Source organism: Lagenorhynchus albirostris, chromosome 1 (genome assembly GCF_949774975.1).
Source record: "Lagenorhynchus albirostris chromosome 1, mLagAlb1.1, whole genome shotgun sequence".
NCBI classification, from domain to species: Eukaryota; Metazoa; Chordata; class Mammalia; order Artiodactyla; family Delphinidae; genus Lagenorhynchus; species Lagenorhynchus albirostris.
The window spans coordinates 2,560,602-2,583,705 of record NC_083095.1 but is presented as its reverse complement, the minus strand read 5'-3'; the positions used below and the strand labels follow the sequence as shown (position 1 = coordinate 2,583,705).

The 23,104-nt window shown below is 53.0% G+C and overlaps 1 protein-coding gene across 2 annotated transcripts in view; it reads right to left on the bottom strand.

Moving 5' to 3' along the window:
* CDC42BPB (CDC42 binding protein kinase beta) overlaps nucleotides 1-23,104 on the bottom strand; it is a 114,571-nt gene that overhangs the window by 10,346 nt on the left and 81,121 nt on the right. Inside the window, exons 13-30 of one of the 2 annotated variants that reach the window (XR_009541697.1) lie at nucleotides 22,788-23,030; nucleotides 20,796-20,906; nucleotides 19,277-19,521; nucleotides 19,067-19,172; nucleotides 18,569-18,693; nucleotides 18,008-18,113; nucleotides 15,346-15,494; nucleotides 14,940-15,034; nucleotides 13,012-13,091; nucleotides 9,349-9,438; nucleotides 8,963-9,040; nucleotides 7,255-7,360; nucleotides 6,460-6,596; nucleotides 5,778-5,917; nucleotides 4,504-4,585; nucleotides 3,090-3,306; nucleotides 2,900-2,962; nucleotides 1,486-1,898 (exon numbers count right to left, since the gene is read on the bottom strand). Coding sequence is in view for 1 of the 2 variants with exons in the window: in XM_060155691.1 (XP_060011674.1) it covers nucleotides 1,302-1,898; nucleotides 2,900-2,962; nucleotides 3,090-3,306; nucleotides 4,504-4,585; nucleotides 5,778-5,917; nucleotides 6,460-6,596; nucleotides 7,255-7,360; nucleotides 8,963-9,040; nucleotides 9,349-9,438; nucleotides 13,012-13,091; nucleotides 14,940-15,034; nucleotides 15,346-15,494; nucleotides 18,008-18,113; nucleotides 18,569-18,693; nucleotides 19,067-19,172; nucleotides 19,277-19,521; nucleotides 20,796-20,906; nucleotides 22,788-23,030 (2,770 nt within the window). In the remaining variant the exon portion in view is untranslated. Of the gene's footprint in view, nucleotides 1-1,301; nucleotides 1,899-2,899; nucleotides 2,963-3,089; nucleotides 3,307-4,503; nucleotides 4,586-5,777; nucleotides 5,918-6,459; nucleotides 6,597-7,254; nucleotides 7,361-8,962; nucleotides 9,041-9,348; nucleotides 9,439-13,011; nucleotides 13,092-14,939; nucleotides 15,035-15,345; nucleotides 15,495-18,007; nucleotides 18,114-18,568; nucleotides 18,694-19,066; nucleotides 19,173-19,276; nucleotides 19,522-20,795; nucleotides 20,907-22,787; nucleotides 23,031-23,104 lie in introns of both variants that reach the window. The other variant, XM_060155691.1, reaches the window with a different exon arrangement.

Sequence of the window (23,104 nt, the reverse complement as noted above, 5' to 3'; positions counted from 1 at the left end):
GCATGCTCGGACGGGGCTTGGGACAAGCAGGCCACACTTCTAGCTCTCCAGCCTCAAAGTCACTGAATTACTTTTGGCAGCTCTAAAACTGACTTGGCATCTGTACTGTGCATGGAGGTGAGACGAGAGCACAAAGGTGGAGAGAGAGCTGCAATCAGGGGAGAACGCAGGAACCTCGGGCGTCCCCGCCAGGTCACTCACGGTCAAGATTACAGAACACGGCACTCAGTGACCTGCATCCTGTCAGACGTTACCGGGTGGTCTTGAGGCCATTCCTGCACTGGCCGCCCACGAAGACGAGCGGGTGTGGCGGGGAGAGACCAGGAGAAGCGCCAGGGCCAGGCCTCGGCCCTTCCTGCTGGCTCTGGCTGCCCGCACCGCACCCCAGGCCCTGGCCAAGGGCTAACAAGGCCGGGACACGTCCAGCGAGCCTCCGCCGGCTGAAGGCCGGCAGCTCCCCTCAGGGGCCTGGCTCCTGGTCCCAGCGCCTTGGCTGTTCTGCCAGCTTGGGGAAGCCAGCAACGAGGCAGCCGCAAGACTGTTCCTTTAGGTAATGAAGGAAAAACCGAACTCCCACGTCCCATCCCCACGACCCCAGCCCCCAACAGCTGGAAATCAACGTGTGCCCTGCGGCTGCCTACTCACTCCTCGTCCCTCTGCCTTCCGGCCTCATGATGCAGCCCACCTGCTATACTCTATATCGAGTGGCTAGAATGGGAGGTTTAGGGTCTTTAAAAAGTGCTCAGACAGCAGGCCCAGCAGGAAGCGCCCCCTGTGGAGTGCAGACTCCAGGGCCTCGTGCCCAGCGCTGGCATCCACGCAGAAGGACACGTAACTGAGCCGATGAAGCAACAACTGTTCTCCAGAACGGCTCCTACCCCTCGGAACAATATTTGTCCCGAGAGGAACTCTGACCTGGACGTCAGAACTGAGTATTTTCTGGTCTCTGGAAACCTTTAGCTTGTTTTCATCACCGTGTAAGTTTATACATCATCACGAAGAACATCTTTTAAAACGTAAAACAGCGCAGGTCCTGTCTTCCCCCAGGGAGGCCAGCCGTCTCCGTCGGGCTCCTGGGCTGAGGGGCCCCCGCAGTGCCCGTGGGATAGGAGGGCTAGCCCGCTCCAACGGGCCCGGGGTGTGGCAGTGGGACCACCCTGCCCCCGCAGCAAGCCGCGGGGCCCGCCTCTCGCGACCACTCAGCTAAGGGAGCTAGAGGACAAACCAAAGCAAATAGGACGCATGCTGACCGGTGGTGCGACAGCGGCAACGGGGTATGGCAACAGAAAACATATACATACTACAGGCAATGGGCGCCGCAGGCCACATGAGCTCCTGCGTGCGTGACCTCCGGCCTTGCGGGTCCACGTACAGTCCCACGTGGCTGAAGCAAAGCAGGTACTCCTCACTTTTGAGCTCCACAGCACAAAGGGCATCAAAAGACTGTTGTGAGAGGAACGTAAGCGAGGGGTCATTGGGATTTACCAGGTTTAGAGCCTGCCCATCTCCCTGGGTGCTCAACAGAGAGAACCCGGAAGGGTAGCCAACACAGAGCTTGTCCTTGACCACGGCCATCCACTGTGCATTGCCAGGGGCCACAAGCTCGCTGAGCCTCCTGTGGAAAGGCTTAGTTCTCTGGAGCTCATAGCAGAGCACCAGCCGCTTCACCGCCACGAACAGGCAGGTGGGGCCGCTCTTCTTCAGCGTCCCGGTCGCTATGAGCTGGCAGCCTTTCGTCTCCGGAAGCTTGACGTCCACGCTGCTCTCCACGCCGTCGAAGGAGGACCATGGACACAGGTGGACGTGGTGGTTCCGGCCGCAGAGGAGGATGGCGACTCTCTCTTTGGGGGCAAGCTCGATCTGGTACACTTTCTTGTAGTCGGCCACACGGACGATCACTGCAGGATGGGGGCCAGAGCGTGAGGCCAGGGCCTCTGCTCGCGCCCCACCCGGAGCGCCCCCTCCTCGTCATCTCACACACACGCCTGGCACCAGGGCCCTGGCTGGGAGGTGCCAAGGGCAGTGAGGCCCTGCGTGGGTGGATCTGGACGGCCTTCCGGCTCATCCCTGAAGCCAGGAACCACGTTGGAAAACAAAAAAACCTCACTGGATCCTTGGATAAACTCGCTGAAGGCTCCCACCTGCTCACTGGGCCCCCAGACCAACCCAGGACCCTCGATACCCTAACTGGGGCAGGGCCTCCACTTGGGCTCTGAGCGAGAGCCGGGGGTCTGGACCCCGAGGGACAACAGCCTGTGGCAGCAGCCACCATCCCAAGGCCACACGTGTTCACCCTTCTTCCACTGTGCCTGTGTCGGGACCCCAGGCCCATCAGGAAGGCACCACCACCACCTCGGGGCAACTCCCTATTCCTTGGGGGAGGCGCCCAGAGCTGGGCCCAGGGCGGTGAAGCGGGGAGACATGTGGGTACTTTTGCTTTTTCTTCTGGGAAGAATGAAAGGTCAAAATTTGAAGCAAAGGAAGGCGAGTTTTGGTAAGGCCTCAGTGCACCCAGGAATTAAGGAAGCATTTCTCCTCCTGGGAAGCTCTCCCTGCCCCGACTCCCTGCTCGGTCCTCTCCCTGAAGGGCCTAACATACACGGCAGTCAGCTCACCACCCGCCCTCGAGGCTGGTCTCTGCATTTCACTGGACCCACCGGGTGGGCCCTGCCCACAGCCTTCAGGGCTGGGGGACACGAGGCAGACAGTCACTGAGCATCTGTCTTATTTGTGGCGCATTCCTCTCCTCAGCCGCTGGCCTTTCCCTTCCTCTATAAAGCTCTCTGACACGGCGACTTACTGCTCTCACCCAGGGGATCTGTCTTAACCCTACACGCTGCCACCACTGACCCCGCGCGCGTGGCGCTAAGCAGGCGGCCTGAGCGTCCGGCTCACTCACCGTCCCGGGTCACCTCTATGACGTAGAGCCCTTCCTCGAGGCCGACGGCGATCCTGTCCCCGTCTGCGAACAACGTAAAGCGGTCAGTACCGGCGCGCGGGCCGTCTGCTTCCAAAGCGGCGGAGAAACTACCAGTTCAAATGGGCCACACCGCTGAGCCCACAGGCAGCCGGGACGCGGAGAAACGCACCCAGGATGGCGGCCGTGAGGACAGCCTTGATGAGGGGCAGCGAGCTGTCGTAGGCCTCCTGCGGGACGTGCACCACCAGGTTCCTCAGGCGGTTCTTGTGGAGGATGGCCTGCAGGCCTTCCAGGATCCCCACCCACTTCCTCTTTTCGTTCTCATTTTCCGTCAGAATGAGCAGCGAGCTGGTCTTAGAAGGTGTACCTAAGAGAGAGGCCGTCACCTTCACGACGGAAAACAAAACAGACAGAGAAGAGCCGTAAGACAACTGGACACACCGAACCGACGCCACGCGGCCTGCAGGGGTGAGGGCGGGGGCTGCTGCCCGGAGAGCTCGCCTCTGCGGGCCGCCAGGGTCCTGGTCCAGCCACCCGCAGGCCGCGACAGCCTGGCTCTCACACAGCGCCCGCAGCCCGGCCTCGCCAGAGCTCAGGTGACTCGGCTCTGGCCAGAACTGCGGTTCACTGTTCACTCGAAAGCTGCCTTCTTGAATGCTCTGATCACAACTGAGAAACACTCTCAGAACACGTCGAGGGACAACAGGATTTCAAGCAAACGGCTCCCCTGTGGGCGCTCCCCAAACACTTACCGGGACACGGGGCAGCCTTAGTTGCTATAAATCGCCCTTCGGGCACACAACGGCGGGAATCCTCTGTATTGTACAGAGACAGTTTCTGAAGAGATGTGATTTCACAGAAAGTGATCCATACACTTGGTTTTGTGGCCAAATTTCTCTGCACTTATAAAAATTCCCAGTGGAGGGGGAGGGGGTCCACCATCTTTTAGAAGCTTCCTGATGCCACAGCATCTAACGCTAGCTCAGCAGGGGACACTCCAACTCAGCCAGCAAGACCGCTGATAAGCAATGTCTACTAATTTTTCCCCGGCTTTGCTCCAGTTAATGGCCAACAAGTCCTCAGGAGGGAGGCTGAATGGTCCATTTCATCTGTAGCCAACCATGTGTCGGCCTCCAGCATCTAGCGCACTGGACTGGAGCAGCCGGGACACAGACCGAGGAGGGAGGACGGAGCGGGAGGGCCTGACCCTGGGGAGACAGGGCTCTGCTGTGTGCAGAGCAGGTCCGTTACCCAGTACGGGGAGGGGGACGGGCGACACGGGACACATCGACAGGTGTGAAGGATCTGGAGAAACGGGAGGTCCGCTCTGGATGTGCGCGAGCCCCTTGCTACAAGACAAGGAAATGCTCACAACACTCCTTTCACTTTAACCACATGGATTTTTTCTTTTTTCTTTTTTTTTTTGGCCGCACCACGTGGCATTCGGGATCTTAGTTCCCCGACCACGGATTGAACCCGTGCCCCCTGCAGGGGAACTGCGGAGTCTTAACCACTGGGGAAGTCCCCCTACGGACTTTTTATCATTAATGAAACGTCTCTAAAAAATCGGAAAGAAAACATACCCTGAATATACATGGAATATCTCGGCGTGAAGCGTGTATGACGTCTGAAGCCAGGACTGAGCTCACAGAGAACTCTTCATCTCTGGTAAGAAATAACACATTCAGAATATCGGAAAAGAGGCACGCACACAGGACTCTGTCCTCCACCCTTTAGGAACGGTATGAAAAAGGATACTTTCTAGAATACAAGGGAGGCTCCTCGCCTCCACCAGGATAAGAAAACGCTTATAATGACAAAGGCAACAAACAAAAGACAAGAATCTTGCATGCGTTTCAATGATTACGGATGACTGAGAATAAAACCACCTTCCTGAGTCACACTGTTCTATACTGTGCCACACTGTTCCACAGGTACAAACATACCACCTCTTTGCTTTGGCCTGTACCTGGCTATAAACGGGAATAAAATGTGCTGAGATAACCACGGAATCACCTCCAGTTCGCTCTAAACCCTGGGCTACGGGCAGCGTTTCATCTCGGGACACCTGCCAGCGGTCTCGTCACTGCTGGGCCAGGGGCACACCTGTGTGCAGCGAGGGGTGAGCAGGGTCGCCCGGGGCCGCTCCCACATTGCAGATGCCCCGCTGCTCACCCCTGCCCGTGGGCCCCCCGAAGACCGATGCTGGAGAACGAAGCTCCAGACCAGGCCCTAGCCCCGGACACGTGCCATGCTGTGTGGCACTGGGGGTGGGTGACAGAGGGACGGGCACTCCACCTTGTGAGGAGAGGACGTGGCAGCAGCGACAATAGCTCCGCTCGCCAGGCTCTGAGCTAAGCACACCCTGTCTATTCACTTGCTTAATTAATCTTCCCAACAACGCTAGTACCTCACGACGTTGCTATTATGTCCATTTGAGTTAACCACAGAGAAGGTGGGGAGGGAAGGGTGCTGTGCCTTTCGTATGTGGATGGCAGGAAGGCATCTGACTAGAGATGGAAGCCCTAAGAGACGGTGCCACTCAGCAAACGCCGTGGCCACACGAAGACAAGGGCTCACGAGGACAGAGCACAGACCACCTCAGGCTGTCAGTGTGTCTCGGGGATCTTTTCTACTTGTTCTTGGGTACGTATTAGATGCCTATTTGGCAAATCTTTCAGGGCAAAAACATTCACAGCAGGAAAGTTTCTAGCAGGCACCTGTTTTTGGAGCTGCCCAATAACTAAGGGCGTGAAGGTAGAAATGGGGTTAAAGGCTACCAGGCAACAAACTCTCATTCTCAGACATGTAAGTCAAGTAAACCTCCTAGAACGAGGATCGACTACACCACACCGACCTGAGGTCTAGGACTTGGCTGGCCACGACGCCAGGCTGGGTGGACTTGCCCTCGGGCAGATCGTACAGAAAGAGCTTGCAGTCACAGACCACTGCGTAGGCCCGCTGCCACCCCTTCTTCACCCCGGTCGGCTTGGGGACCTGCAGATCAAAGTAACCATGTTCCTCTGGGCCGGACAACGGCAAGTGGAGGCGGCTGCTGTGCAGTGGTCGCTCCTAGCTGCTGCACGGCCAGTCCAGGCTGGGCCCAGGATGACTCGGGCAGTGCTGGGGAGGGGCTCTGCCCATGACAGAAGGTGGCGCAGGGGACAGTGCAGACAGCTCAACGAATGGGTGTGCTCACAGCAGACGGGGAGCAGCGTGGAATGCCCACAGCAGACGGGGAGCAGCGTGGAATGCCGGGCCGGGCACAGCGCCCTCAAATGGCACTTGGCTTTGAAACCTTAAGTGCATCAGCCCAGGACGTGGGGAAGAGAGGCCCCAGCTGATGCTGAGTGTGTTTCTGGGGCGGGGGGTCCCTCAGGACCCCAGGAGGGGAGGGCTCCCAGGACCAGAGGGCTCCCGGGACCGGCATGTGGGTCGCTTCATGCAGCAAAGGGACCAATTTCCAGGGCAGCTGGGCAAGGCCGTGGGTCACCAGGCTGGGTCGCCTGCCTGGGCAGGCAGCGGGGGGAACGTCCTACCTTTACGTAGCCCTTGTAGGCTGTTCCTATGCCTCTCTGTACGTCCACACCAAGAGGCCGCTTGGACTGCTCGGGGGGTATGGGGCACACCTGGGGAGCGCTGTCCTTGCAAGACACGTGACAGGCAAATGAGCACACTGCGAAAGCACAGAACACACTGTCACACCTGCGCCCCCACAGCAGCAGTCGCCTCAGGCGTGCGTGGCGCCCCAGGAAGGAGACGGTTTTAGCGCAGTTCCTACAACGCCCAGGTGCGCTGGCATCGGGCAACGCTTCCACACGCTCACGAGCACCCGCTGGGGGGCTGGCGTCTGTGCTCGGGGGCTCCAGCCCCAGGCTCGTCACAGTTCTCACCGCGGGACCTCGGCTGGCCACGCATGCCCGCCCAGCCCCAGCGCAGGGCAAGACCACAACACAGAGGCCTAAAATGCTAACAGTGACAAACTAGCAGAAAAGAGACCAGACAGTGGTGCTTATCTCTAAATGACTTGATAGTGGAAGATCGTAAAGTTCTTTTTACTCTCTGCTTTTCCTCATCCTGCAGGAGAACGGATGTGGACGGGACGTGGATGTTACCTTTTGTAACAAACAAGGACCAACAGACACCCTGGTCACCCCAGAGCAGCGCGCTGTCCACTGCAGCATGATCTCAACTCAGAGACCTTCACTGAGCACTTGTAAAGCCAGAGAAGGAGCATGTGCCCTGGGCCCCTCACGGCTAGGCTGCCCTTGGCCTTGCCGGCCTTCACCGTGACTCCCACGCCCGGCCCCTCTTGGCTCGCAGGCCGCACTCACCCTCACAGGCGTAGCCCTGGCGGATCAGCCCCACCATCAGGGAGGTGCAGTGGCTGCACTGCGTGGGGCTAGAGAAGGACTTGATGCTGAACTGGTGCGCTTTCGGCTGCAGGAAGAAAGTCAAGGTGGTGAGACACGGGCGGTGGGGACCGGGGACATGTCTGCTTGTAACCAAGCGTTCCAACAACTGCAGCGCACCCTGGAAAAGCTGAGCCACACGCTTTCACCACGACGTGCGCGGCGCCCGGCGTGACCCCACGCATGGAGCCTGAGCCAGAAAATGAGTCCACATGTGCAGCCTTCAGTGAGGACCCTCGCCGCCCACACCAGCGACGCTGGCCGGGCTGGGGCGCCGTGGTGACTCGAGCCCCTTGCCTGCCAGAGGCTCTGGGGCTGGCCTGGGCCGTGTTTTGCAGTGGGCTGCCACCCACAGCAGCTTGTTTCTCCCGGCAAGAGTCTGGAAAGACCCAATGCTCCTTGTCGGGAGAACAGACACAGGACGCCACCGACAACGGAATGAGAAGCCCAGCCAGCGTCCATGAAGCTTAACACGGCAAATGAAAGGATTCATTTCAGGGGCACGTGAAGATGTGGAACCATTTGTAGGAAGCAAGGGAGTGACCAACACAAAACCCAGAGAGCAGTCTGATCCCTGTGTCCACGAGAATCGCAGTCCAAAAGCCAAGCCGTCTCTTAGCTGGTCTCAAACAAAATCAAGCCCCCATCTCTAGCTGGCATGGCTGTCTGTCACCGAAGCCTTAAAAAAGACCATGTCTACGTTAAAGAAAAAAGAACATCTAGTACGTAAGGCCAGACACCTGCTAAGCTTGAAACCAGGGCCCTGTCACACCTCGAAGCCATGACCTACGCTGAACCCGGGCGTACTGACGGCACAGCTCTCCAAGATACGTTTACGAACAAGACAAGTTAGGAAGCTGCACACTGAGCAGAATTCCATTCACGCGGAGGAAGCAGTGCCTCCCATAAACCACGTGGACCTCTGAGGCCCAAAGTGCAGCCAGACAAATGGGAACGAATGTGGGGAAGGGACTTAACGGACACCGAGCGCAGAGTGGTTACCAGTGGACTAGGAAATGCGGTCTGGGGAGTGAAGACAGAGGGCCGGGGAGGTTAAACTCTGAAATCAGCTAATTAAAATGCACTCATGTCTCATTGGTTTAATCAAGAAAACACAGGGGGCTTCCTTGGTGGCGCAGTGGTTAAGAGTCCGCCTGCCAATGCAGGGGACACGGGTTCAAGCCCTGGTCCGGGAAGATCCCACATGCCGCGGAGCAACTAAGCCCACGCGCCACAACTACTGAGTCTGTGCTTTAGAGCCTGCGCGCCACAACTACTGAGCCCGCGTGTCACAACTACTGAAGCCCGTGCACGTAGAGCCCGTGCTCTGCAACGAGAAGCCACCACAATGAGAAGGCCGCACACTGCAAGGAAGAGTAGCCCCTGCTCGCTGCAACTAGAGAAAGCCCGCACGCAGCAATGAAGACCCAACGCAGCCAAAAATAAACTAATTAATTAAATATATTTTTTTAAAAAAGTATAGAAAACACAGGGTCCTGATGCTTTCTGGATTACACACTACTCAGAACAAAACATTACTGTGTACGTGAAAATACTAAGTTCGTCTTATTTACACAAAAGTTGTCTAAATCTGAGAAGGCCCCCCGGGGAAGAGCAAGGTCCCTCCTACCTTTGGTCCCGCCAGAGCGAGGGTCTGTGTGGTGGGCAGCGGCACGGTGGGTGGCCTCTGAGGGGCCCGAGCCACGTCCTGGGGGACAAGCGGGGACAAGCGGGGACAGGTGAGCACTGTCCTAGCTCAGCACGCCTCTTACACAGCAGAACTGATTAATAATGAACAGTCCTGCATTTTAATTTACTAGATTGTTGAGACACCTGTCAAAGCAGCCCTCATCTGGCTGATGCTCTGACAGTAATTCTCAAACACAAGCCGGGCTTGGAGTGGCAAGCTGTGAGGCATCAGGGCAGCTTCTGTTCGAGGGCCCGTGAGGCGCGTGGATGTGGGGGCAGGGGGCAGACCGCAGGGCTCTCGGGGCGTCAACAGGGCAATACTCTCACCTCCTGCTGTTCTGTGGTTGCGGCCACAGAGACTGGTGGGGACGCCTCTGGCTTTGGAGCTTGTGTTTCTTGCTCACTAGTTGAGCTGGTCTGTGAAAACAAAGGCAGAGAAATACTGTGGGAATAAAAGAGCTTATTCTGCAGAATTTAGACTCTAACTACATGTTCTTTATTTAAAAAGTGCATTTCCTTGGGGACCTAAGGTCCCAGCACTGGTCCTTAGTCCTGGGACGTCCCGCCACGGACCCCACCTCACTCACAGCTGCCCTACCTTCTCCGAGGCCTCTGCCCCCGGCGTTCTAAGGCTGGGGTGGCGACCGCGTGGGAGGGTGGACTCTGACAAGTCACAACGATCGCCAAAGGTCTCACGCTCCAACTGCAGCCCGGACCCCCCCCATCCTCCGGCCCAGCCATTTAAGGGCAGGAACAGGAGCTGCCAACCCTCTGAGGTCAGTCAGCAGTGATTTTACTGTGCACCCAGGAGCCCTGAGATCAAGCAGCCACGTGCTCCACAACCCAACTCGGGGATCGAGAAAACGTACTAACGTCAAGAAAGGTCTATGGGGCTTCCCTGGCGGCGCAGTGGTGGAGAGTCCGCCTGCCGATGCAGGGGACACGGGCTCGTGCCCCAGTCCGGGAGGATCCCACATGCCGCGGAGCGGCTGGGCCCGTGAGCCGTGGCCGCTGAGCCTGCGCGTCCGGAGCCTGTGCTCCACAACGGGAGAGGCCACAGCAGTGAGAGGCCCGCGTACCGCAAAAAAAAAAAAAAAAAAAAAAAAAAAGTCTATGGACCTGTGACCAGAAGTAGGAATTTCCCTGGAAGCTTTATGACACAGGGAAGTCATGTTCTGTTCTGATAACTCAAGATTCCCAATTTACTCCCACACTTTGAAGCTCAAGCTGCATTCTAAATCCACCTGAAAATGACTTCACATCCATGAGTGTTCCTGATTCTAACGTTTCCTCACCACCAGCAATTACGACTTACACAGATGCACATACACGGTTTACAAAGCTTCATACATGTGACACAGAAGTGGCTGGGTAGGTGCCTACGAGAGCAGTTTACAGCTTGCATTCCGAATCGAAATCCCATTGAACCAAATCAGAGAAGCACTTTCCTATGGCTGGAATTAATTAGGCTGCTGTCTGGGGAGCCAAATTCAGATGGGAAGGCAGCACATACACAGCTGTGTGCTCCAACATTTGAACTTGTAAGCAACTCACAAGGGAAAGGCTAGATCAATTAGCTACAAATGTAAGCAAGTTTCTCCCATATGTAAGGCGTGTTACATGAGTTACAGTTCCCATCTTTAGATAAATGAAGGGCAAAAGAACATTAAGTAATTTAATTTTAGCCGTGTAGCAGCCCCACTAGTTTCATTTCGTTGGTTAATTAACAAAAGGATGCAAATGAAGGAGGAGGAGAGGTGCACACCCAATGCCGCTCTGCTGACGTGAGTGAGGGCGCAGGGAGCCGGCGTGGGCAGCGGCCTCCTTCTTCCCAAGAGGCTGGCAGAGAGGAGGAGACAGAGCCCTCGGGTGCGACAGACAGGAGGCACAAAACCATCATTCCCGCCCAATAAAAACTTGCGTGAAAATGTACTGATTCACTCATTGTGGCAAACATTCCTAGTATAAACAGCAAGTTTAATACGGGGAAAGCAGAGGAGAAGCTTCAATCAGACATTTCTCACGTCTGGAAACCCTCCTAGCACACTCAAGACTCTGACCAAGGATTGTTTTCTTTCCATCAGTAAGTGTCCTTCCTACTTAAATCACAGGGTAGTGAGGGACTAAAGCATGAAAATGGCAGGGGTGCTGGCTGCACAGGATGAGGTTCAGAGGTCAGAACCTCTGCCGCCACGCTGAAACCGCTCCGCTGGCCGCCCACGGAGATGCAAGGTCTGAGCCAGAAACCACCTGCCGCCTCACGGATCGCTATGCTGTCCACTAGTTTTACAGAAAAGCCACTGCTGTCCGCACCTCCCCCCATTAACAACCCCAGTCTTTGCTTCTCGGGAGTCTGTATCTGCCCCGACGACGGTGTCTGGCTGTGCAGGGCCAGGAGGAGGCACCAGGCTGAGCAGCGGCAGGTTCTGCACATACCGCGGTTGTGAACGGTTGCATGTATTTGCCTCTTAAAAACTGAGGACTTCAGGGAAAAGGCAGCATCACAAATTTGATTTAAAAAACCCTCTTGACAGGTGAATGTAAACAGGTGTGTGCCCAGAATGGTGGGGGCAACACAGATCCGCCTGGATTTCCTAACGACTGATCTAGGCAAGGATCACGGTCGTCCGCTAACCCACGGGGACCGCTGATTGCTCCCAGGGCCCTTCCCGGGGTGGGGTCTCGTCTGACAGACACCACCTCCACCTAAGGGTCAAGAAGCTTAGCGTCCCCGGTGCTGAGCAAACTGGCCTCCACTCACGGGGAGAACACACCATCTCCCAAGCAGAGTTCACATCAAGATGTTCAACCCACATCTAATCGAGAGGAAGAGTGGAGGCCTTCTACAAGAGAACTGGTTTGCACACTACAAGAACATCAATGTTATAAAACACAAAGTGGGGGGTGGGGGGGACAGGGGCACAGCTCCAGATGAGAGGAGACCAAAGAGACACGAGCTCTGGCTCCTGAGCTGGAGGGAAGGCAGCTGTGTGCTGCGGCATCAGTGCAAACCATCCCCGCGTGGTGACGGCACTGTGGATACGCAGGGGAACGTCTTCAACTCAGGAAAGAAACGCTGCAGTACTGAGTGTATTAGGGGTCATGATGCCTGCAACCCACACTCAAATAGCTCAGGGGAAAAAGGTCCATGTGCATGTGGAGAGAGAGAGAGAGAGAGAGAGAGCAAGTGCAGCAACATGCCAGGTGAGAGATACATATGTTCACTGTACTATTCTTTCAACTTTCCTGCAGGTTTAAAATTTTCTAATAAAAAGTTAGAAAACAAAAGCAATGGCAAACGCATCAGAAGTCCCATTAATGAGATTTCCTTTCACTAGCTTCCCGTTTCGGCTTGCTTTACGGGGCTGCTGGGAAGGGCCTATCCCTGCAGTTTTGCAGAGACCGTCCTGCCTCCACAGAGTGATGTGAAGAATGCGCAGCTGAAGAGGAGGGAAGCGGGATCCACTCAGACCAGCAGCCACTCCCGAAGCTGGAGGGGCTGCTCTGGGTTCCTCCTGTCCGGGGCGGGTCTCCCTGAGCAGAGGCGATGAACTCCAGCACCAGGACCGCAACAGGGGCCCGGGCCGGACTATTCTTGCAAGCCACCCACCTCCGCCCCGGCGAGGCTGCACCGTACTGAAACGGGAACATGACCGGCTCATTCTTCACCGTGAGAACTTGTGGTTTAAAAACTGCCTGAAATATTCAGCACACAGGCAGAGGCCGGTGTGGACTTCCTCCCGGAAGATGCCAAGAACTCTCTTACCCTCCACCTAACTTGAGGGGCCTCTCTGTGAACGCCTCAAACACCCTAACTGCTTCCAACTGTACACGTTTAGCCCCTGGTCGATTGCAGGATCGGCACAGCTGAGCTAAACCGCCCGGGGCCAATGTACTGTGGGTTTGCGGCCATGCAGGTAGTCAAATCACAGTAACTGATTTCTAACTCTTCATCCATTCATCTGTCACTGTAAAAAAACAATTACTTACTCTAAACGTCAGATCGTGCGCAAGAGGTGCAGTGTTGAAGTACTCAAAAATGGAATCCTGAAAATCTGGAAGCTTGAGTCCTGTGAGAACAAAACGAGGCCAGTCAAGGTAAAAAACTTAAGATGCAAAGACCCAGTGTCACCGAGATATCAATTCTGTCAGTTAATGATAAATCTGAGAGAGTAACCGAGGAAAACTATCCGGAAATCTCTAAAAATGGGGGGGGGGGGGAGGAGACCTACCAGATGCTAAAGCAGATTCACTGAAGCGTCTCTAACTAGAATCGGGGGGCATCGCCCATGGACAATGAGCAGGGGAGAAAATCCAGGAAGAGCCCCCACGCCCACGGTAATGAAATCTCAGCTATGGTAAGACCCACATCTGAAATCAGTAGCGAGGGGAACTTTTTAATAACTGGTACTGGACAACTAACTAGCCACAGGAAAAAGATAAAACGGGGTCCGCCCCTCAAACTGTACATCATAGTAAATTCCAGATAAGTCAGTAATCTAAATGTTAAAAGTGAGACTATGCAAGCGTCAAAGGAAGACATGGGCGAATTACTTGAGCAACTGGGGACATGGGGGTATTGCCCTGTAACTCAAAAAAGGGAAAAAACTGATAAATTTGACACACACAAGTTAAAAAACAATAAAAATACCTTACGCTTGGCAAAACAAAAATAACAACAGCAAAAAACCATGATAAACAAGGACAAACTAGGAAAAATATTTGCAACTTCTGTCAAACAGAAGGTTCTAGTCCTCAATATATAGAAAGCTTCTAAGAAAAAGCCACAACCTGAATTATAAAAAATGGGCAGAAAACACAGATACGTAAGTCACCAGAATAAGAAATACAAACAGCCCTCAAACACATGGAAAGGTGTGCAGTCTGGCTCATAATAAGAACAAATGCAAACGTGGTGCTACTTCTCACCCCTTCAGAGTAAGATCACACTTTGTAGGCGAGGCTCTGGGGCAGGAACGCTCGCCTGCACTGTGGCGGAGACACAAATGCACAAGCGTCGGAGCAGAATCCAGCACTGCTGAGGCTAAGTGCATGCGTGCTTAACCTTTGACCGGCAATCCCACTTCTGGAAACCTATCCCCAAAATGCACGGACAGAAACAGAAAACGCTATATGCACACGGCTACTCACCGCAGCACTCTGTGATAGCAAGAGACCAGAATAGCCCAACACCCAGCAGGGTGCTGTGCTGTGCTGGGCGAAGGGTCCGGGACCAGCTGAGGGCTGTGGCCTCGCCTGAGCACAGAACAGAGCAGGGCAGGCCTTTGTGAAGTCATGGGGGACACAACTGTCTAATTATACAGCTACAGGTATTTGCTTTATATTTTCAAGGTGAAACAAAGGAAGAATAAACCAAAAACTGTGGCTACCTTTGGAGAAGGCATCTTTGAACAAACTCTACTTCAGAATTTGGACTTTGGAATTATGCTAAGTGCTTTCTTTATGTAACTAAAAACTATTAAACCTAAAAGAAATGAAATGTAAAATAAAACCATTTCATTAAAAAAGGTTTGTATTTAAATCATTCAGGGGCTTCCCTGGGCGGCGCAATGGTTAAGAATCCACCTGCCAATGCAGGGAACACAGGTTCGAGCCCTGGTCCGGGAAGATCCCACATGCCGTGGAGCAACTAAGCCCGTGCGCCACAACTACTGAGCCTGTGCTCTAGAGCCCGTGAGCCACAACTACTGAAGCCCACGTGCTGCAAGCCACAACTACTGAAGCCCATTGTGCTCTGCAACAATGAGAAGCCACCGGGATGAGAAGCCCACGCACTGCAATGAAGAGTAGCCCCCACTCTCAGCAACTAGAGAAAAGCCTGTGCACAGCAACGAAGACCCAATGCAGCCAAAAATAAATTAAAAAAAAAAAATTCAGACGCGTTGATTCTAATTTACCAGTATCTGCTCTAAACTTTTCTTCCATCTTCTTCTTCAAAATTTCCATTTCTTCTAATAATTCTCTATTCTTGGCTTCGGAATCCTTTAGTTTGCTAAAATAAAAAATAAACAGCTTTAAGTGCCCAGAGCCCATGTCATCTCTGTGCTGGCTCGGAGAGTGTCAAGATGTTAGGGGGTGGGGGGAGGGTGTTTAACCCAGGTGCCTGGGAAAGCGGCAGGGCAGGCACAAGTACCCCTGTTCATACACTTCAAAACTGCAGACTCTCATGCTCTCATTTTTTCCTTAAAACACTAATAAGCACAGCCCCCAGGAGGTGAAGTGCTCACACATACCCGTGCACCTAGGTCTAACTGAACACCGACTAAGTGCCCGCCCCCGGGTGGCCCAAGGCCCCGCAGGCACCTTTCAAAGGAGAGATTCATGTCCTTGACCTTCCTCAGCTCCTCCTGGACGAGCTGTTTGGCCCGGATCTCCGCCTCTAGAGCTGACTGCAGTTCCAGGCGTGCAGACATGTCCAGCTTCTGACTACGGCGAACTTTCCAAAGGGGATCCTGTAGAGATCAGTTCAAATATTAAAAATACATTCTTAAGCTATTTACTTGTTTAACAAAATTAATGCTAACAAATAAGTAATTCATCTTCTTTTAATCTTAAGCTTTTATTATATTTAAGTATCAACTCTCAGATGTTAAAGTCCATGGGATCCAATTTTAGTTTTGTGACTTTTTTCTTAGAGGTCTTCTAGAGAATAAAATTGACGGGTTTTTTTTCTCTAAGAATAAAACTGACCCTGCAGTGTGATTTCTACAGGGCTCCGCTACACTCTTCTACAAATTTAAGTTACATTCTAGGATCACAGTTACCTTATTTTTCCTACGTCTTGAAACGTTGTGCTATTTCATCATCTTAGTAACTATGTCATTACTCATCAATTATTCCTACCTATGATAAAACACTGAAATAATAACAGAAAGGAAGAATGATGTAATGACCTAGAAGGTTGAAGCCATAGTGAAATAAACCAGCTTGAGGACAGCATTCTTCCATTTTCTTATTGAGCTTCCTAATGTATCTCACCAACTTTCAAGAGCATAAGAGAAATCTGAAGAGATTATCTTGCAGACTTTTTCTTAAGGCTTTCACTGAATACGGTTAAGAATTCTTCATTTTTCCTCCATAACAAGAAAGAGGAGAAAACGGAGTGAGAGAGATGGCTCACAAGCAGAAGAGTGTACGGAGGAGCGGGCAGGGCTCCATCTAGCGGTGACAGCGGGACCGATAAGCTGAGAGAAGGCTCAGGGGACCACATCCTAGGGGAACTTTCTCAAGAATGGATAAGTGAACAGACAACACATTTCTAAGGACAATACACTTCTAAGGACATTCTCATCCAGTTAGTCCTTCAACACGAAGAACTATCCACACTGTATTTTGCAACAAGAATCTCAACGGGGGCTTCCCTGGTGGTGCAGCGGTTAAGAATCCGCCTGCCAACGCAGGGGACACGGGTTCAATCCCTGGTCCGGGAAGATCCCACATGCCGTGGAGCAACTAAGCCCGTGTGCCACAACTACTGAGCCTGTGCTCTAGAGCCTGCGAGCCACAACTACTGGAGCCCACGTGCCAAAACTACTGAATCCTGTGTGCCTAGAGCCCATGCTCTGCCACAAGAGAAGCCACCACACCACAACGAAGAGTAGCCTCCGCTCGCCCCAACTAGAGAAAGCCCGCACATAGCAACGAAGACCCAACGCAGACAAAAATTAATAAATAAATTAAAAAAAAAATCTCAACAATCCCATTTTGCTAAAAGGACATATTCTTTCATCTTTTATGAGGTTTGTGCACAAACTTTATTTAATGCAGTTTATAAATGCCAGTGTACTTGTAAACATGACTGGCAGAAAAGAGAAAAACAGAAACAAAAAAATTTACTGCTCATTCTAATTGGTGTTTGTAAACGTAAAAATGAAAATGTTCTCCAATCATGGAGCAAAGAACACAGCGGTAGTTTTTCTTTCAATAAAATTATGAGCTGTCCATGTTTTCAAAAGTATTGTGTTCTGGACATTCCTGGTGGCACAGTGGTTAAGAATCCACCTGCCGATGCAGGGGACACAGGTTCGAGCCCTGGTCCGGGAAGATCCCACATGCCGTGGAGCAACTAAGCCCGTGCGTCACAACTACTGAGCCTGCGCTCTAGAGCCACAACTACTGAAGCCCGCACGCCTAGAGCCCATGCTCCACAACAAGAGAAGCCCGCGCACCACAACCAAGAGTAGCCCCTGCTCACCTCAACTAGAGAAAGGCCGCACGCAGCAACGAAGACCCAACACAGCCAAAAATAAATAAATAAATAAAAACAAAATAAAAAATGTATTGTGTTTTGGTGACGGAAGCGCAAGAAGAGTGAGAGGTCAAGGATGAGCTGGAACCTATCAGAGACGGACTCCTGAGGTTCAGCGTCTACAAGCCGCACGTGCTCCAGGCCCTGTGGGACGGGGGCCAGCAGTTCAGTCCACCCAAAAGTACTGGCCCCCCAACCTTGGTAAACATACCTTCAAACCAGGAAAACATGGAATAAAACTGTGCGTTCACTAAGTTTAATTCTAGCCAGAATCCTAATGAAGTTTTGTTCCTCTTCACCTTTATTCTGACTTTATGAATTATTCACAAAGTAACTCACACATGTGTATTTTAACAAGGGTAAATGGTGGAGGAGAGAAGGGGGCGCGAGCTGCTGCACGGGGACCAGCACCACCAGCCCAGCGCTCAGAGTCACACAGGCTGCTGGACAGACGGACAGACCTACACACTAATAAAGCAAACCTCCTCGACGGCAGAATCCCATCCTGCTAAGTTAAGACTGCACCACAGAGCCTGCTACTCAACAGTGATTTGCTAAATGAATGAATGGTATCAAAGTAATCTGTGATCTCCTGACGCCCGGCAAGATGCCAGCCACACAGAAGCCTCCCACGTCACTGAATTACCTGCACGTTCACATTTGGAGCCACCTATGATCCCCCAGCAACAGAAGTGCGCATTTCAGACCCAGACCTACCAGTGTCCTTGACCCCAGGCTGGAGCTCCTCAGCGCCTCGAGTTCTTCGGTCATCTTCGAAGCCAAGGCCTGAAGATAGCCCCGGGCATCCTTCTCGTCGCTGACCCTGGAGGGGAACAGCCATCCCGTGAGCCAGAGGTGCCCACCACCCCTCCTCAGGACACGGCGGCCCAATGCCATGTCACCCTCCAACACCCGTGACGAGCCCACACCCTGTTAGGGGAGGCCAGTCCCAGCTCGCTCTCTGGGGCTCCTGGGCCTTCGTGCAGCCGTGCTTCCCAGAAGCTCTGCCTCCGTTTCAGCCAGGACATGCGGGGCGGGGGCCAGCGTGACCCACACCCTCGGGGACTTGGTGGTGCTGTTTCTCCACCTTCAGTCCAATGTCATGATCACGGGACAGAACTGCTGCCCCCAGACGGTACCGATTTGGGGGAAACAGGCGAGATCTGTAGGGTTAGACCTCAGAGACACAGTGTGAGGTGTGAAGGAGGAGGTGGCAGCTGGGGAAACCACGATGGGGGCGCCAGCTGGGCCGCACCGCGGGGCTCGCCGTGCACGTACCACTGAATGATTTCCGCGATCTGGGCTTCCCAGTGGGCAACCGACTCCTTCTTGGCTGCCAGATCCTGCAGGTCATCCTCCAGCTGTCTGTTCTGAGCTGTGAGTTTATCCACAAAGGAACAAAGCTGAAATTAAACAATTGTAACACACAACTCATTACTGGGCATCCTCAGCATTATGAAAACTACAAGTCCTTTTGAATTTTGAAAGTTTTCTTTAATCGTTATGAGAGTTTCCCAAACGAAGTTTCCAATGTGGACTTTCTGATCATATCAAACTTAAGTCACGTTTCAATACGAATCTTAACATCAAAGTGATTAGAGCCACTGGTTTCAGGTAATTAGCAGCTTGTAACCAAATGAAAACATCCCACTTAAAAGATCACACATATTATTACTTCACTTAAAAATTAAAATACTTAAAACACCAAACTTCTAAAACTCAAGAACGAAAAAATTACAGCATCCACAAAGTGACGGTTCAGATCCTTTAAATCACCTTTTCGTTTTCTGCAGTTAATTTCTTGTTTTCCTCAAGCAGCATCGCCCTTTCTCGTTCGTACTTGTCTTTGACTGTGCCCACGGCCTCCTCCATCTCACTGTGCCTGAGAAGGCAGGAGAGATTTTAGGGGTTCCTGACTTTGCCAACGCTCCTCCCCGGGCCCGGCGCAGCCCGAGGCCTCTGCGCCGCGGGGCTGTGCGGACTCACCGCTCACGTTTGGACTTCTCTAACTTGTCCTTCAGCACCAGGACCTCCTTCTGCAGGGCCAGCTGCTGGCTTTCAGAGTCGTGCACCTCTTTCTTCACATTCTTCACCTCCAGCACGTGGGAGGCCTCGCGTCTCACCAATTCCTCTTCATAAAACAGGACTTTCTTCTCAAGCTCAGATTTTATCTTGGAAATCTCCTGCTGATGTTCTAAGGCGGCACCTGGCCCACGGCCTCCTTGCTTCATCTGAAGATAAAGGTTGGAATAAATTACAAATCTCTGCGCCCTCCTCGAGGCTCAGGCATCACCCCGACCACGGCAGACACTTGCAAGCGCTTCTTCCTCTGCCCTGCCAACAGACACCGGTCCTTCTAACAGCTGCAGGGCAGGCTTTGGTGGGGGCGGGGGTGTGTGTGTGTGTGTCTGCCCTGGGAGGGGTGAGCCCAGATCTGCCTGAGACCCAGAGGCTCCGTCTCACACTCTGATACGAATGGTTCTCAAGGTCTCCTCACGCTGTCCGTTCATTCACGCAACAATATTCTCTGGAGGGCTGACCGTGTGCCAGGCACCCTCCTGCTAACAGGGTCACACGGGGTGGTGACGTGGGAAGTGAGCCATCAGGCTAGGAAGGTCTTCATCACGGGGGAGGCGGGGGCTCAGCCAGGGCAGAGGCACTGAGTGAGGGGAGTGGGGGGACAAGCTGCAAGTGTCTGAAGAACAGGAGGAATCGGGGGGCACGAGGGAGGAGGTCAGGGTTATTCGAGCGCTGCGGGAAGCCATCAGAGGGCATTGACGACGTGACGAGCTTTGACTTTGGTGTAACGAGCTGCTGTGTGGAGAGCAGACTGCAGAGGGCACAGAAAGGGACGGGGAGACGCAGTCACAGGCCGCCGAGTCCGGGCAAAAGGTGTTGCCCGTGGAAGCAAATACGACGGGGAGAAGCTGACACCTCGGGGATGTGTACTGGGGGGACGGGCCAGGTGTGAGGGCGAGAAAAGACCCATCGTCTGCATTTCACAGATGAGGAAACCCAGGCTCAGAAAGTGGAGTCCCGGATCTGAAGTCTCGCCAAGCCCATGAGGAGCCACTACAGCCCTCCCCCGCTCCCCCGCCCCTCCCCAGCCACCCCACTGCCCTCTGGCCCTGGACGAGGGCCCCAGGCCATCAGCCCGGCTCTTCCACTGCCAGCAGCAGGACATGGGCTGTAAGCTTTTACAGAAACTGACTCCACCGAATTTAGAAACCCAGACACAGAGAAAGCATGAGGCGTCAGTTTGCTAGGGCTGGCTCTAGACTGCCGGAAACATTTACACAAGGAAAGAAACGAAGGAACCCGGTTTTTAAAGGTGAGAAGCTCCCATAAGCTTTACATCGCGTTCCCGGCCCCCCGCCGCCCCCGCCCCACGCCAGGTCTTGCTGGAGCCCTGACAAGCGCATCGTTTAAGGTGACTCCCGCCCGGCAGCCGCTAAGGATAAGAGTCTGCTCTCTCAGTAAGAATAAAGACCTAACCGAGCACTACCTTGAGGGCTTCAAGCTCACTTTCTATTTGCTTGGAGAAGTTCTCGCTGTGCTCACGCAGCTTGCGCTCCTTGGAGGCCTCGGCCACGGCGTCCTCGAGCTGAGCTTCCAGCTAAGGAAGGAGAACAGCACTTTTTATCAACACAAACCAGCTGCACTGCGGCAGCTAGACCTTTACCCAGAAGGAACTCTAAGCGAACGAAACCTTGTAACTCTTCGCTCTTCATCAGATTTTGATCATAAAGTAAAGGCTGAGAAATACACTTCAGGACTTAACTGGAATGGCTGGTTAGTAATAAAACAAGTTTAAATTCTAATTTTAATTGATACTTTGAAACTATATTTCAAGAAAAGATACCAGTTTGTGAAAACAAATACTCCAATACCTGTAGGATACAGGTTCGGGGTTTTTTGTTTGTTTGTTTGTTTTTTAATTTTACTTATTTATTTTTGGCTGTGTTGGGTCTTCGTTGCTGCCCGCGGGCTTTCTTTAGTTGTGGTGAGCAGGGGCTACTCTTTGTTGCAGTGCGTGGGCTTCTCATTGCGGTGGCTTCTGTTGTTGTGGAACACGGGCTCTAGGCGTGCAGGCTTCAGTAGTTGTGGCTTGCGGGCTCAGCAGTTGCGGCTCGCGGACTCCAGAGCGCAGGCTCAGTAGTTGTGGCGCACGGGCTTATTTGCTCCGCGGCATGTGGGATCTTCCCAGGCCAGGGCTTGAACCTGTGTCCCCTGCATTGGCAGGCGGATTCTTAACCACTGCGCCACCAGGGAAGTCCCAGATTCATTTTTTTTTAATGGAAGACTTGAAACATACACAAAAGTAGATAGAGTGGTATAATGAAGCCCATGTGCCATGACCCGACATCAAGAGGTAGCACCCTGGGCCTGCTTCAGCTGCATGGCTACTCCCCAATCATTTTAAAGCAAACCCCAGACACAGTATCATTTCACCCAGAACTGGAATGGTCATGCTTAATTAGGGGTTCACTACAAAGAGTTACAGTTGGCTAGAACTACAAATGTACTGGGGTTGCAAAATCAACTGTCTAAGAAGAAAACAAACAGGCATTCTGAGGCCGAAGGACAAAGAGCCCTGGACATGAAGGAACAGGAGCACATGCTCTGCGCCTCCCACTCAGTTTACCGAGTAAACCCAACAGAATGTTAAAGGAAGGGTTGTGGGCAATGTGTTTGTTGCCTGTTGGTAACAGAACGTTTGAAATCATCTCGGGCAGCAGTTCAAAGTGGGGTCCTGAGGCCCTTTTAGGGTCTGCAAGGCCCTTCCCCTTCTAAGTCCCTACCTTAGGAGCTGGGCTTTCTTCATGTACATTATACAAAAAAGCGTATTGCTCCAGACAATGGAGAAACAGATATAAGAACCCGGGTGTTTTCTATTAAGTCAGACATTAAAGAAAGGCATAAGCATGTTAAAAATGCCACACTTCTCACTATATTTTAAAAAACTGGTCACTTTTCATAAAAATGTTATTTATGTTAACATGTAATGAGTCTGTTGTTATACTGAACATTTTTTCAGTTTTAATTTCTAACGTGGTAAACACTAAGACCTATAACCACACAAACAAAAGCCCCTCGGGGCCCTCAATGATTTCTGAGTGTCAAGGATTCCGAAGCCAGTCTCAGGACCGCTGCTCCGGGGCAGCGGCATTGCGCACCTAGAAGCCTTCGTGTCTCCTGAAGCCATGCTGCGTCACATCATGACGTGTTTCTATGGTATGTCTTGTTCGTGAATACCCTCTATTCTGCTTTACAATTTTAGTACTACAGGAACTTCTTTTAATAACTTCACAAATAGGGAACAAGGGCTGAGAGCTACAAAACAGATGCTTAGCAAAGCGGCTACTTGGCTTCACGTGAAATTTAAGATCCATTGTATCTTCAAGTGATTTACGTGACGCAGCCTAAGCTCCCAAAGCTGTTTTACTGGGATCACCCAGGCGCCCCACCAGCGTCCCCTGAAGCCCCGAGAAGCTACCTCCTTCCTGCTCTTGTCGGCCCTGCGGGCCTCCTGCCTCAGCGCGTCCATCTTCTGCACGGCCGCCTCCACCTCCTCCTCCCGGTCCCGCAGCTGCCGGGACACCTTCTGCTTCTGGGAGCGGAGCTCGGCCATGCGCTCGTTGAGCTCTGAGAACTCCTGCAGGGCCAGCTTCCGCTGCTGGTGGGCGTCTTTCAGTTCCCGGGCCTGGGACTTCAACCGCTCGGAAGCCTCAATCAATTGCTGAACACAAAAGAGTTAAATTACAGATGGTTTACGTTTGCCTAAGGAGGACTGGACTGGAAGGCGGGAAGCGC